At 39.3% G+C, this 16,056-nt stretch overlaps 1 protein-coding gene across 5 annotated transcripts in view; it reads left to right on the forward strand.

Annotated features, from left to right (window-relative positions):
• Positions 1–16,056, forward strand: part of TNIP3 (TNFAIP3 interacting protein 3) — a 100,214-nt gene that overhangs the window by 47,803 nt on the left and 36,355 nt on the right. For 2 of the 5 annotated variants that reach the window (XM_008512780.2, XM_008512781.2), the window contains one exon: positions 1,760–1,868. In XM_008512780.2, coding sequence (XP_008511002.2) covers positions 1,760–1,868 — 109 coding nt within the window. Of the gene's footprint in view, positions 1–1,759; positions 1,869–13,279; positions 13,700–16,056 lie in introns of those variants that run through there. The other 3 variants (XM_070609207.1, XM_070609208.1, XM_008512784.2) reach the window with 2 other exon arrangements.

Genomic DNA, 16,056 nt, shown 5'->3' on the forward strand with positions numbered 1-16,056 from the left:
GTTATAACCAAGGAAGTGATGTCAAGTGGCATCAACAAGCATGGCTGTCAGAGCCTACTCCTGGGAGTCACTCTCAAAGAAGGTAGTGGCTGGGCAGACAACCCAAGCAGCTTCTGCCACACGGGCATACCATTGGGTCTTCCACCTATACGTTGATTTTATTTGGAGACAACTTTGAGAAGTACTCCTGAAAGACCTTCTATCCCAGTCCAAGGGGTTATTTTTTGGGATGGGAAATAACAAGGCAGGCAAAAAAATATGTACAGAAAAATCACACAATGAATGCGTTTTTCTTGTGAATTGTATTTTTACTGAGAAAATTTCTCCATCATGCCACCATGGTGAAACGGGAAAGAAAAATGAACTTGAGTCAGAAAATCTGGTTTAAACCTTGGCGTTATCAGTTAGTGGTCATGGGATGTGAGCAATTCATTCTGGTTCTCAGATAAATGATGCAGTTGGACTAGATTCCCCTTAGGGTGGCTTTCAGATACTCTTTGACTCTAGTGTAATATTTCCATTTGATGGCAAACAATTGCTTAGGGATTTGTTCTCAGGTTAATTGAAGACAGACAGCAAAAATGGTTAAGAGATAGACTATATAGTATTATTTACAATTGCCAAGGCATGGAAACCACCTAAGTGTCCATCAATGAACGAATGGAGAAAGACATTGTGATATATGTATACACAATGGAATATCATTCAGCCATAAAAAAAAAAGGAAATCCTACCATATGCAACAACGTGGATGGACTTTGAATTCACTATGTTAAGTGAAATAAGTCAGACAGAGAAAGACAAATACTGTATGATACCACTTATATGTGGAAGCTAAAACAAAACAAAACAAACACCAAACTCATAGAAAAAGAGATCAGATTTGTGGTTACCTGAAGCAAGAGGTAGGGAAGAGGGTGAATTGGAGAAAGGGGTCAAAATGTACCACTTTCCAGTTATAAGGGAAATAAGTACTAGGGACATAACGTACAGCATGGTGACTACAGCTAACACTGCTGTGATGTATAGGAAAGTTGTTAAGAGAGTAGTTCCTAAGAGTTCCCATCACAAGGAGAAATTTTTCTTTTCTTTTTATTGTATCTATGTGAGATGATGGATGTTAAGTAAACCTACTGTGCTAATCATTTCACTATATATGTAAATTAAACTATCATGCTATGCACTTGAAGCTGGTACAGTGATATATGTCAATTATTTCTCAATAAAAGTGGAGGAAAAAAACACATACACACACATGCGTGCGAACAAGAGACAGGTTATAGAATTCCACAGATCTGAGTTTGATCTTGGCCCTGCTAATGTTTTGCAGTTTGACTTCACATTAATTAGTAAATTAGTTAACTCCCAAGCTCAGGTTTACTCACCTGTGAAATGCAAGTGAAGAGGACCACTTTAATGGACTGTTGTGCCCGCTGAATAAGAAAATGGATGTAAGTCACCTGGCTCACTGTGAGTGCTCAATTCTGGTCATTGTATCACACTGCAAAAATCCCTGAAATTGTCTGTTCTTACTTATCGCTCTGTATAAATGTTCAAGTAAGGGAAAATTAAACTCTAATATCTTTAAAGTGCTCTTGTGGCATGAACTAATGAATACAAAATGAGATTAGCCATCTGGAGATTTCAGAGGGGTATTGTACCCAAATAACACCTCCATGTCATTTACAAACTCACTGTACCCTTAAATACCTTTTAATTACCTTTGTAAAATGTGACATTCCCATGTCCCCCTGGGCAGATGTGAAAGCATGGAGCTGGACGATAAAATCTGCGATCTGATTGAGAGGAACGCCTCTCCTGATCTGAAAGCGGCCATGCAGAGTCACAGAAATTCGTGTTCTCCGAAGGTAAGAAAACGGGTTCTTTCTACTTTTTCTCAAAACAGCCTTCAAAAGTGTGTTCACCAAGAAGAATTTATGGGGACAGTCCCCAGATCATTTACGGTAACGTACTTCCTTGATGGCTAAGAGGATAAAGCGCACCAGCATAAAACTTCTTTCACACAGTCACTTCCTGTTACTAAAGAAACCCTTGGGCAGAAGCTGTCTCCAGTTTAAAGTGTGATACAGGCGACTGCGACCACAGGAAGGCGCGGAGGAGCCCCTGCTATTAGAAAGAATGTGTAATACAGCGACACTACTTTTTTTGCGGGGAGGAAATAGCCCAATTTATGTAAACCTACTTACACCGGGTTACTAAAATCAGTACAACTCATGTCCGTTTTTTAAAGAAGAAATGAGACTTTCCTGATTAAAGGAGTTCGACTTTGAATTTCCTCTTGATTCAGGATATTTGTGTATGATGCTTTATGTAAGCAAATAAAGTTCAAGGGTAAGCCCGAGCTGGGAATTTTGTGAATGACTTTCTAGAAATGCATCATAAATGACAACATAAACTCTTAAGCTCTGTGGCCTTCCTGATTAGAAACTGTCTCTATTGATCATTTCAAAAAAATCGAATGTAAGTTTGAGAGCATGGCTGACATAAACAAATTTACATAACTTCTACTTTGGTTTCTTACTTCTAAAGGAATTCGTGCTCATTGTGGATAAGTTATACTAAGCACAGAGAAAACTACAAAATCCTGTAGAGACAGATTTACTGTGGAGCTAATGAAGCTTGGATCCCCTAAACAAATATTATTTTTGTACCTAATTTGCATTCATGAATTTGTATCTTTTTCTCTTAAAGGAGGCCCCAGGATTGTATAAACCTCAGGCCTTCATAAACAAAGATCTGCCTCTGAAATTCTCTCTAGGCTCCCCCGCCCCGTAGAGAGCATCTTTCGGCATTTCTAGTCTCTCTGTGTTTCTCTTTCTGTCACACACACACACACACACACACGTATGCACACACCCTGTTTTGTTAAACCTACCTTTTTTCACTTAATAATATGTTGTGGATACTCCTGTAGCTCTTTCTTTCATTTCTTTAATAAACACATAGTATTGCGTGTGTTCTGTGCACTTTTTCCTGTTTAGAAACTCACTTCTTCCTGAAAAAGTAGTATTTATTTTCAAAGTTAGAAATGAGTATCTGCTAAAGCTTAGGAGCCCAGGAAGGCTTCTATCTCCCCTTCTTTTTTCTCTTCTCATCCAGGCTTCCAATTCTCATACATATACATCTAAACCCCAGTTAGGACTTTCTCCCTTCATGGATACATATGCTTTTCTTTAGTGGGCTTCTTGTCTAATCTCAGAAAGCAATTTAGTGATGGGAATTTTGACCCTCTCCAGTACCCTGACCTTTGTAGTCTCTGGTTCGCCCCTAAGACTCCTTTGCTCGTGATTGACTTCTCTCCTGATTCTGTTCTTTTTGCCTTCTGGGTTCCTCCTTATATGGTAAAGACCTCTGTGACATCCTCATTGCCATCCTCTTGGTAATTAGTTCCCTCTATTGTGGGGATTTAACTGACACTTGTATCTCTCTTTAAGATACTGCTTCTCCTACCACTTCCATGATGAAATTTACTTGTTTTCTACACTCCACACATCCAGAGAAAGGAGAGCAGGTTCCTGGCTGATTTTTTAATTTTCCTTGTAAAGTGTGAAGTAAAGACCTGTATAGAGAACGGGAAGGTAAGAGGTGAGATCCTGTGTTTAAGGAAATTGGGGAAGATATGAAATGGCCATTGGGAGATAGAGAGACAGAAGAGAGCTGCTGAGTAGCAGTGAGGATGGAGTTGAGTTTGAAAGCTACTACTTCATGATAAGACCAATCACTAAATAGCGTTTGAGCACCCCTGTCTTCAATATCTCCATCACCTATCACCAGCTTAAAATATGCTCAATTCTCCTGCACTTTTAAATATATTTAAGATCCCAAGTTATTTCATGGGTAATGTTCTAACTCACTCTGACACATCATAGCCAAGCTTATTGAACATGGCATCCAAGAATTTCCAGCCCCTTATCACACCACTAATAAGCTCTACCTTGATAAATCCAACGGTCATTTTGCATCTGATTTTTCACTTGTCCTCTCATTTGCGTTTGACATTATTCACTAATTTAACTTTCTTAAGATGTCTTTTTCCTTTAACATCTATAAAATTAATCCCTCAAAACCTCCTCCCAACTTTTTTCTCTGATCGTTCCTTCTCACTCAACTTCATTGGCTTGTCTTACATGATCTGCTTGTGTTATATTAGTGTTATCCAGAGATCTTTACATAGTCCTTGGCTCAATAAACTACAAAATACATGCTGATGACTGCAGACACATCTACTTACTAAACGTGGAGTTCTTTTCTACACGCACATCAATTTCACTCAGCATTTTCAAAAGTGAATTCAATATCTTTCCTGCTAAATCTGATTAGTTTCCCCCCCTCTACATTTCCTACATTGGTTAATAGACCATTATCATTATTCACCCAGTCATCCAAATTTGAACATAATCTTGTATTCCCCTAGGGCTACCATGTTGCACAACTCCAGGGGGCACCATTTGTAGAATAGTGCCATCTTTCCTTCACCCTGGACCCTCAGGGTCTTGCCTATTTTACCTTCATAATATCTTTGGACTTTGTTCCTTTTCCTTCATCCTTACTACTGTACCATGGTTCAGATTTTTGTTATCTCTTGTCTAGACTATCCCCAGGAGATGCTTACCTGGCTGACCTTCAGTTTTGCTACACACTAATTCATATTTACCAACATAGATCTTGCTAATGTCAAAGTACTTAAAACTTAAAAGTAGATTTCCTTTACCTGTGTCATAAAGTCCAAATGCCTTGGCTTATTATATAAAATCCTCCGTGATCTAGCCCCTGCCTACATTTAAAACAAAACATTAGGATCTAATATTTGTTGGAAACCTGCCATAACAGGTAAGGAGGTAAATATTTTATATTATGTTCGATATCTGCAACAATACTTAAATATAGCTATCTTTATCTTCATTTTTCAGATGAGGAAATTAAGGTTCCCAGAAATTGTTGAATGTTACCTAAATTCATAAAGTTGTAAAGTTCTAGTCTCAAGATAGGAAGCTAAGCTGGTGCATATTTTTCTTACAATGTCATGCTGTCTTCTATATATTATACCACTTCTCCAAATGAAACTTATGTCCTAGCCATCACATAATCCTTTAACAGGCCATGCAGTTTCATGTGCTATATCTTTTCACATGCTCTTTATTCTTTACTGAAAACTTTGCCTCCTTGCCCACTGGATGGACTATCTTTTTTGCCAACTCAAACCTTTCATGGTATCTTTAACCATGCTTTCTAGTCCCACAGAGTTTCTCAAGCCACTTCCTTGCTCTGTCCTAAACCTTTGCTTTCTTTATGCCTCATTCATAGGCTTTTTCATCTTGGTTTTGTAATCATTTATGTATAGATCTGCCTTCCCCACTAGTCATGGACTTCTTGAGGAGGGGGTTTAAAATGTCACATTAATGTTTAAAGTATCACAACATGGATTTTTCTAAAAAGCACCAGGGTTAAATAATGTGCTTGATTTCATGAGCCATGGTAAAGGTAGATTTACAATCAACTTATCTCTAGAATCCCTCCACAAATAATTCTCACAGTCTACAGGGGAATAGCAAATGTATACTCCCCCAGTCTCTCATCTCTTGTGTGGAAACCACTATTTGGTCTTGTCCATTCCGGTCTCTAAAATTATTGACTGTCAATGGTTGTCACAAGCGCACACTTCACTCCTGCCTATGAATGAGGCATAAAGAAAGCAAAGGTTTAGGACAGAGCAAGGAAGTGGCTTGAGAAACTCTGTGGGACTAGAAAGCATGGTTAAAGATACCATGAAAGGTTTGAGTTGGCAAAAAAGATAGTTCATCCAGTGGGCAAGGAGGCAAAGTTTTCAGTAAAGAATAAAGAGCTGTACCAGTCATAGGAACACTGTTGTGGTACCACCCCCTGCCCCAAGTATGCTCAGTATGGGATATGTCCTCCAGAACCCCAGATGCAACTAAACACTATTGTTCTCTGCACTTCAGTGGAGAGATTTTTCTCTTTTCCAGTTGTGGCTACAGAAACCCCCAATGCTACCTTATACATCCAGTGTTTGCTAGAGATATGTGTAACAGTCTTTTCAGTTTCCCATGGTTTGGGTTTTAGCTACCATCTATTGAGTGACTACTGTGGGCCAGCACTTTGCAAAGCGTTTCTATACATTAGCCCGTTTAATCCTTACCCTTCTACAGATGGGGTAACAGGTTCTGTGAGGCTGACTTGAACCATTGCCCTATACTTCCTGCTCTTAATTCCCCCTCCCTCACACAAGAGTCATTTGGTGACTGAGCCAGAGCTCAGCTGGTATCAGGAGTGATGCTGTTTTCCAAACAACCCCTCCTCTCTGGACTTAAAGCATCACCCTTGGATCAAGCCACTGTGCCTTTCCTTTCTCTCCCAGATACAACCTCTGGGAGTCTCTCTTCATCCCAATAGACTTCTTACATATCCTCCTCAATTGTTGTCTGAAGGTATCTTTAAATATTTGATCGCCTAAGTAAACACAGCTTAGTTTCCAGCTGGAATCTCTACTGAATTACTATTTACATAATAGCACTCTGCAGAAGGAAATCCTACTTGCAAAACAAAAAAACTTTCACATTCTCACTGAGATATTGATAGAACTGAAAAAAGTAGAAGAAAATTTCTTTTTGGGTAAGACAAGGGTGAGCCAATGACAGAGGGACTGTGGAGGGCGTCTCGTTTTCCCGCTGAATGAAGTAAGCACAAGAACGGTAAGGTAGACTTCCTTTCCAGGAGCAGGAAATGAATTTCTTTATGACTTTATGACATGGGAAGAGCGCAGCTGAAAAAAAGAGATATGATTTAATGAAAAGGCCTGAGACATAAGTCAAGTTCCCTTTTTGCTCAACTACCTTTGCCAAGAAAGCAAAGAGGAAAACTACTACAAGAGAAAATGAACAGACTGACTCACTGCTTTGAGAAAACAGGAAAACATTATTGATGAACATGAGGAACTCCATCCGTATGAAAGCGTACTTTAATACTCTGAGAGAGTTGAAGTAGAAAGTTGGGGGACAAAGGGTATTGAAGATCTTGTAGGCAAAGAAAAAATAATTGCGAAAGTGAGAATAACATTCAGATTCTGAAACGAGTGTCAAATGGAGGTTACACTAAACCAAGACGTGGTCCTAACACTACGAGAAAATTAGTATGTGAACGTTAATTTATGACCCTGTAATCATATGTCTTCAAATACAAAAGAAAGTGATAGGAGGCTTGAAATGTATTTTTTGGATGAATACATTTCCAGTAACGCTTGGAAACAAGGATGCACCTTGGGAATGAAAAGAAAAGGTGTCCCAGTTTTAAGCAGATCCACCAGAATTGAATTTGCTTAAGAATCTTGTCTTATCTTTGTACTCTATTTTGTTTTCCTGATTTTAAATAAGAAGCAGTACCCGAAATTGGCTTTTAATAACTTTGGTACGAATTGAGGTAGGATTTCCCAGCAACTGAGGACAAATTCTAGATCTGGAAATTCTTTCCAAGGTAAAAAGCCTTGGCAAAATGCTTTAGATGATTCAGAGAGTAATATGAACTTATGACACTGAAAGATTATGAAGGGAAAACTTCTTGCAAACTACAGTAAATTGACACAGGTTTTCTGTAACCACAGTGTTAAAAATAAAAAAGATCTAGTTTCCCTTTCCTTATTTCTCTTTTTTGAAAGCTAAGCTGGCTATTCTTGATCAACATGATATTTTTTTCTTTTTTGAGGAAGATCAGCCCTGAGCTAACATCTGCTGCCAATCTTTCTCTTTTTGCTGAGGAAGACTGGCCCCGAGCTAACATCTGTGCCCATCTTCCTCTACTTCCTATGTGGGACACCTACCACAGCATGGCTTAGCTGAGTGGTGCCATGTCCGCACCCAGGATCCGAACCGGTGAACTCCCAGCCACCGAAGCGGAACGTGCGACCTTAACCGCTACGTTGCTGATCCGGCCCCCAACATGAACTTTTGATTACCAAAATCTTGTTTCCTCATCTTGATGATGATTTCTCATCAACAAATGGGTTGCAAATATAAAGTGAGTGAAAATGTAAAAGCACTTTGTAAGTATAAAGGGCTAAACAAACACAATGCTATTTATTTTCATCACCATCATTATTATCATTATCATTATTATAATACTAGTAGGATTAGCTTCAGCATGAAAATTTTCTTTAATATTTTTCTCATACAACTACTGGTTTCCACTTTGAATTCCATTATCTAATTTCAGTAACTGTGGAATGTTTCGATTCTTATTTTTTTTTCTGTTAGAAAAAAATGTTGCATTATCGTGTAAGGATCTGTTCACTCTTCATTAGGAAGCATTTGAATAATTGGCTAAAAAAGCTCTGCCTGCAAGTTCTCAGCCAACGAGAAGGCCTATTTTGGCTCAGCTGCCTCCACTTGTGGAGTTTGAAGATCACAGTTGGCAACCTGGGTGAAGCCCTTTAAAAGAGCTGTTATCTTTCTCTTATTTATAAGTTCAGCTACTTATTTTTAGTCTCCTCATTCTAAAAATTAGTGGGTAAAGGGGCCAGGTTGTGTTGGCCAAGATATCACCAGTATATCAGCAGTGTTGATCGCATTGCTAATCTATGACATATTCTTCCTTCCATACATTACAAGGATCTTAAAGGGCTTCCACTATCCGTGAATACCAGGTATATTTCCAGGTACGGAGATCTTGCTGAGTATGCCCAACTTGAACTCTATTTTATAAGGTATACCATCAGATACCACAGGAAAACAGACACACAAGTCTGTAAGCTAAAATTGCCCTCTAAAACACAAGAATTAACTCAAAAAAGAAGGAAGATAACAACTAACTTTTGAGAGACATCCACTTGTTGGACAGAAGGACGTCTACAGCATCGAAGAAACGATGCAGTAAACTGAGGCTCCCTCTTGGTTGATAAGCGAGGGACACTTTTGAGTAGAACACTTTCTTTCATACTCAAAGATTGCTTGTTCCATTGCTAGGAGGACTTGCCCCAAGTTCCACAAGAGAGGATTCACAGAAAACTGGAAAGTGCAGGTTGTCCTTCGGAAGATGTAAGCAGTAGGAGGAAGAAGATTCCTTCTGCTTCATTGAAAGGCAGCTTCAGTTCAGGTCATCTTGGTGGCACAGCATGACAACACTATGCAGGGCTTGGAAGAGGAAGCCACCGAGTCTCGAAGTGAACAGCGACAACTGGGTGGAAATCATAATTGGTTTTGTAATTTTAACTGATTAAAAGAATATAAGGCATCCAGGAGTCTGTACAGAGAAGAAAGAGGATTCAGAGTCTCAAGGTTTCTACTGAACAGGCACTTGAAGTCAAAGGTGTTATGCTTACTTTTGGAATTGTTACTCTGCCTTTGACTGTCTTCTCCCAGACTCGTATGGCTTGAAGGTAAACTTGAAAAAGCTTTAGCTATGTCTTCTTTATTATGCAAGAAGAAGAATAACATAAGCCTCTGGGTTAAGAAATTTGTAAACTCGTGACAATATTAAGGAAGCAAAATATGTGCCTTGGGAGATATTATGAATAATATGTTCATAAGAGTTGTTTAGCAAATGTGTTCTTTACGTTCTTGATGTGTTTATCTTTGTGACAGCATGTGAATCTCTGATAAGGACTTCCAAACCCAAGCTGGGTTTTGGAATCTGATGCCTCTATAAGCCTTCTTTCTCAAGCAAGCCTTCCTATTTCCAGTTTGGTCGGAAACAATTTCTCTAATGGGTGTGGGAAAGTACTGGCAAAATGGGCACTGTCAGCTCTCACTGAAGAAAGCTCATATCTTTCTAATGTCTACCTTCCAGATGAAAGTATTTTAAGACTCTGTTTACCTTATCTTGTACTTGTAGGGAGAATGAGACTTGATAAAGAGCTTTTTCTATGGGATTCCAGATAAATAGCCAAAAATGAGATCAATTATTTTTTTTTCTCCAGTGAGGAAGGTTTACTTTTTAAAATAAATTTTCTTTAAATCATTAAAACTCAGTTAGCAAATCTTTGCAATTTTTCAAGTTAGCACATTGAGAGATTTTCTTTTGAATCAGGCTTGTTTTCAGACAAAACACTGCTGATATACACTCTTTGTATCACCTGTTTCCACTGAGTCCTCACCATAGGCCTCTGTTATTCCTACATCATCTTTATTTGCACACGCTCTTTCTTAATTATCATGCATAGTTATAATCTTTTGTTATTTAAACATATCTAAATCCATGGATACGATGCTGAAATGTATTGCCTCAGGAAGGAAGTGGTCTCTTTCACCCAAGGTACCTAAGTTAACCCCTCAGGAGAAATGACGCAGAAAGGATTTTATCATCAATGGAGTAGTCCCCTCGAATCTTCGGATTTTATACTCAAAAGGCAGAAAATACAAGAAACACATGTCTGGTTTGGCTCATCTTTATATCCTAGTACTTAGCACAGAACCCAATCCCAATCCATAATCCATGAATAGTTATTATAAGAAGGCACACATGAAGGAAGGAAAGGTCAGCACATGGCAAAGTACAAGAGAAAAGCAAAGTGATCTGCATCGATACTGAGTGATCAGAGATTATTGTCCTTGCAGAGAAGAGAACGTTTTTAAAGGCTCAATTTCTCTTTTCTGACCACGAGTCATTGGGAGTAGAGTCTCTAGGCAAATAGTGGTAGGGCTTGGTACGATTTTGTCCGGGTGTGACCTCGGAGGTCGAATCAGCTCATATCTAGCCCTCAGGAAAGCTCAGTCCCCTTGAAACTCTCCTGAATTATATTCCTTAATGGCTCAGGCTCCTGCATCAAATGAGTAAATGATGTTTTATCCAATAATTTTTAGCTGTGTTACTCATATCTGCCCGCATAGGTGAAAGGTTCTTTGTGGGGAATAAGCCAGGGGGACTAAGTGAGTTCTGGCATGGGTTCAGCCACTCGCTCGTCATGCCACTTGGGCATGTCTGTCACTTAGCATCTCTGAATTTCAACTTAATCATTGCTAACATCAAAGCTGCCTCTCCTAACAAGCTCACAGAGTGGTTATAAAGTTCAAATTGAAGCAGATGAAAAGTTTCACACCACAGAATTCATGTGTGCTACATTGTGATTTTTCTTTGTTTTCTAAACTGAATTTCGTTTCAGTCGAGGACCCCCATGTTGACACTTAAAAGATAATCGAATCTATTGATTGCAGGAAATCTCTGTCACTTCAGTGTTTTCTCAGGCAATTTATATTTTCCAGGCAGTCATACTCAGGAATTCTCTGCTCTCTCTCCTTCTCCCATAACAGCAGCTAGGGTCTGTGAAGCAGATTTTGTGAAGAAACCCAGGTGAAGTAGGGTTGCCAGATGTGGCAGGTAAAAATACAGGATGCCCAGTTAAGTCTGAATTTCAGATCAACAACTTAATATTGCTTGGGACATACTTATATAAAAAAAAAAATTCACTGTATCAAAAATTCAAATTTATCTGGATGTCCTGTATTTTTCTGGCAACTTTAGGGTAAAGGCATCTGGGCTACAATAATCTACCACCTCACACTGCCATTGGCATTGATGTAATCTTCTCCTTATGGTCTTTTCATTGGCCTATATCCTTACTGGCAATCACTGAAGCTTCCAGGTCACTCATCCTGTCTCCTGACCTCAGGCCATGTGGTAAATACTGCATCCTCCTCAATTTGATGGTGAAGCCTCCTTAAATCTATTTAACCTCTGTTAACCACCTTGGCATCCTTCTCAGGAACATAGGAAATTTCTGGCCTGTTCCACACCACTTTGAGGTTTAGCTATCTCAGAACCTCTCTAACTAGACATCCACAGGTCTCAGCTGTGTACCACGGTGGCATGGAGAAATTCTCTTCAAGGCATGCCCCTTCCCCACACTTAACCCCGGGGGTGAGGTTGAAACTCCCTCTGCTCTTCCATGTTCAGTCTGGGCAGTTCCATAGATGATGGATGAGTCCCCAGCAGTGGCGGAGTAGGGCTCAGTTTCCTCACAAGGACTCAGGATGTTCAAATACTCTTTTTCCCTGAGGCTTTTCTCATTTTCTCTCAGGCCATCAACCTTTACCTGCTCTTCTAAAGGAGAGAGGTTGTGGAAGAGGTAAGGAATAGATTCAGCTACCCTCTTTTCTATCAGTCGTTTATGGTATAAGTTTTTATGCCTTGATTCTGATTTTTTCTCAAACATTTTATCATGAAAATTTCAAATATATATATAGCAAAGTTGAAAAGATTTGTGATGCACACCCATACACCCACCACCTAGAGTTTACCATTAATGTTTTCCTCTGCTTGTTTGCCACATATCTATCCATCCACCTATCCCTCTTTTCATCCATCAATCCATTTCAAAATAAATTGCACAAAAGGAATTAGTCTTTAAGAAAAATTTTTTTAATGTATTATTTTTAGAAACACCAGCTCTTGCAATTCAAAGCTTTGGTTTTCAAGGTGGTCTCTAGTGTTTGGAGAGTCTATTTTGAAATTCAAAGGCTGAACAGGGGCTATTTTTCCCTTTGCATTCTCTGACAAACAGCCCCAAGGCAAAAGATATCTCCCACTGAGAAAAAAAAGGAATAGTTACATGAAACGAAAGGCAGTGTGTGTTTGGGGTAGGGAGGGTCATCAGTTAAGATTTCAAGATATTAACCTATCGCTTATCTCAGATGTAATAAAGCACTGTGCAAATATAGGCAATATTATTGAAGACCACATTTATGCCTTTTAAAATTTCCCCTATGGCATGTATAATTATTTATATTGTGTATTCATTAAATGTTAACCAAGAATAGGAGAAAAGCAACTTCTAAGGGGCTTTGTATGGAGACGAAATAATATTGATCACATAAACGAAATAGGAAAGGGTGAAATATCTACCTATAAAATGAACAAAAAGAAAATACACTGAAACAGAATGGGTTTTTAAAAATGGATTGGTACTCCAACTTGATCCTTCCTGATTTGGAAACAAAACATAAAGCTTTCTGTATCTCTGTGGTCATTCTCCTCTTGGCTGTGTCCTGAGAAGCAGAGATGTGCTATGATTTCCTACTTAAGATTCCTACATAAACAGATTCATTCAATAAAAATGTGTGTATCACTACTCTGTACTCTGAAGGTACTATGTTAGTTCCTAAGGCTAAAACGATAGATGCTGACCCTACCTTCAAGAAGCTTACAGCCTCTCAGGAGAGACAGTTACATAGAATTCATGACTGTTTTACAATAAATGCTGGAATTGGTGTTTCACAAAGCGCCCTGGTATCACAAAGGAGGAAGTAAGTACTCTGCTCTGGAGAACCAAGAAGACTTCACAGAAGGGCTGATGGTTACGTTGGGTCAGATTGTTTACTGCTTTGTGCAGCGCTGAGAAATCTTTAGACATGGAAGTTTCATGAAGACTACAGACTAGTCAGCGAAAGCCAGTTTGCCCTAGAATGTATCTGATGTGCACGAAAACTACAAGCGTGTAGTGGAAACAGACTGCAAGCAACATCTCTGTATTGCATGGGAGAGCTGCTTCAGAGCTCCAAGCTGCAGGGACACAAGCTTACATCCCCCATGAGGCTACAGAACTGGGGACATGCTTCTCACATGACTCTCCTAGTCCAAGTCCAGGCTTCAGGTACGAAAGAGAAGTGATTTACTAGTTTGCAAGCCAAGAAGGTGAAGTTTCTGGTCTTCAGATCTTTTAAGATCTCTTGAGAAGGTACCTGATTCAACAACATTATCGATCTAGTTTTGGGTGGGGAGGGGGTTTTATGTGTCTAAGCACTATGTGTACATTCATAGGCTCTAAAATAATTGGTGCTATTTTAGGTTCAAGAAATATAGAATGAACATTTACAGGCAAAAATTGCTATCATGGAATTTATAGTCTAATGATGGGTGGTAATGAACAAAGAAAAAGCATATAGTGTATTTTATATAGTTCTATGGAAAAATGTAGCAGGAAGAGTGGATAGAAAGTACTGGGATAGAGAGCAATTTTAAACAGGGAGGCCAGGTAAGGACTCAGTAACAGGTGATGTGTAAGCAATTACCTATTGAAGGTGAGGGGCTGAGCCACGTGGGTATCTAGCGGAAGACCTATGCAGAGAAAACAGGGAGTGTGTATGACAGGTTAAAGGAGCAGCCACTGAAAGGTTTTGAGCAGAGGAGTGACATGAAATCATGTATTTTTAAAGACTCACAATGGCTACTGTATTGATAATAGATGGAGGAGGAGCAAGAGTGGAAGCAGGGAGGCCATGAGGTTATTGCAATATTCCAGGTAAGAAATGATGGTGTCTTGGTCAGTCCAAGGATGCTAAGCATCTCGCCAAAGGTCACAAAACTAGTAAATGATGGAACTAGGATTTGACACAGAGACAGATATCAGTCACTACTGGATGCTCTCCTACAAATTTTCATGTGAACAAAATCAAGAAGCAAACATTAAAGTTCCTATTTTGAAAAAGTCATTAAAAGGCATGTTTATTTCACCTCACCACTCTCTCATTAAACTGGGAAGCGCCAAGCTCTTGCGGCAATGTACTGTTCTTCTTTTGGATGTATTTTCAAAGCACCTACAAAATGTTCAGATTGACTGGATACAGGCTGTGAGAGAAAAAAAGGAGTCAAGGATGACTCCAAGATTTTGAGCCTGGAGCATGAATGTTGTCATTGATTTTGACGGGAAGACGAGTTTTGTGGGGATCAAGAAATAGATTGTCTGCAAGCGAGGAAGGAGGTGCCTATTACGCATCCAAAGAGGGACAGCAAGTAGGCAATTAAAACAGGAGTTTGGGGTTCAGAGGTGTGGTCCATTTTGAGTGCCCCAGGTGAACCGATTACCACAAGTCGTTACCATATTTTGGTTACCACGAGTTGGTAAGTATTTCGAATACTCCTTTTGATAATATCCATTAAGTGGTATTACAGTTGTCAACCTCACCCATTTAGTACACAATGCACGTATTCAGGTTTATTTTTACTAAAAAGCCACTTTGATCATGTAATCCCTTTGTTCAAGGGATAGCTCCCCTTCAGTGGTTCCCCATGGCCTATGGAAGAAAGTCTAAATTTCTTCATCTGGAATTTAAAGCCTTGAACAACTTGATCCCAATCAACTTTAGATATGCCACATAGACCCTACTCTAGTTACACTGGGCTTACTGGGATCCTTTGTACTTAGGTTTGTCCCTCTTTGTTCCCTTTTAGGTGCTCCCCTCATGGCGATATACCTCAGCTTTCACCATCTATTAGAATCCTATCAACCCTTCAAGGCCCAGCAGAAACTCCAACTTGTCCCATTACGATTAAAGCTGAGAATGAGCTCTCTCGCCTCTGAATTCTTACAGGCAGGCACATGCACACACATTTGTGTATGTATAGGTATATCTATATTAATTTCATTGGAGGCAGGAACTTTTGCTTAGTTTCATTTGGAACCCACTCGGTGCCAAGCACATAGTTAGTGAGGCATAAATGACTGATGACCGTTCTCATGTGTCATATTATTTGTTGCATAAGTAATTTGATTGATGGTCCTATCTTTAAGGTCATATTATTACTAATATCTAAGCTCTTTATATGTATTATCACAGACTGCAACCCTGGGAAGAGGACACTATTACTCTCCCCATTTTACAAATGTGGAAGTTGAGGCTTAGGGGCCTTCAACACCATGCCCAGAGTCACAAATAGAGAATGGCAGAACTGAGATAGGAATCCAGATGACCTGATTCTAGAGTTAGTCTTTCAGTAGCAACTAGATACCCTCTCTCTGACCTAGATAGTACATTCACCTAAAAATTCATACAAATAGATTCAGGAAGCAAAGGAGGTTTTTCAACCCCCATTCTAAAAGAAAATTAAAGAAAAAGCCATGTTTATTTTACCTGCCAAAGAATGCGTCCAAGTATGTACAGAAATGTGATGCTCTCCTCCTGGACTAATTTTGAGAACTATCAACTCGAATGATAGTTACAGACCAGAGATTGGCAGTTCCTTCATCCTTTCCTTCACCATATTTCTCTTTGCTGGTTATTTTGCTCTATATGAGATTTTAGTCACTTGAGAAAT

Source organism: Equus przewalskii, chromosome 2, assembly GCF_037783145.1.
Source record: "Equus przewalskii isolate Varuska chromosome 2, EquPr2, whole genome shotgun sequence".
Lineage (NCBI taxonomy): Eukaryota > Metazoa > Chordata > Mammalia > Perissodactyla > Equidae > Equus > Equus przewalskii.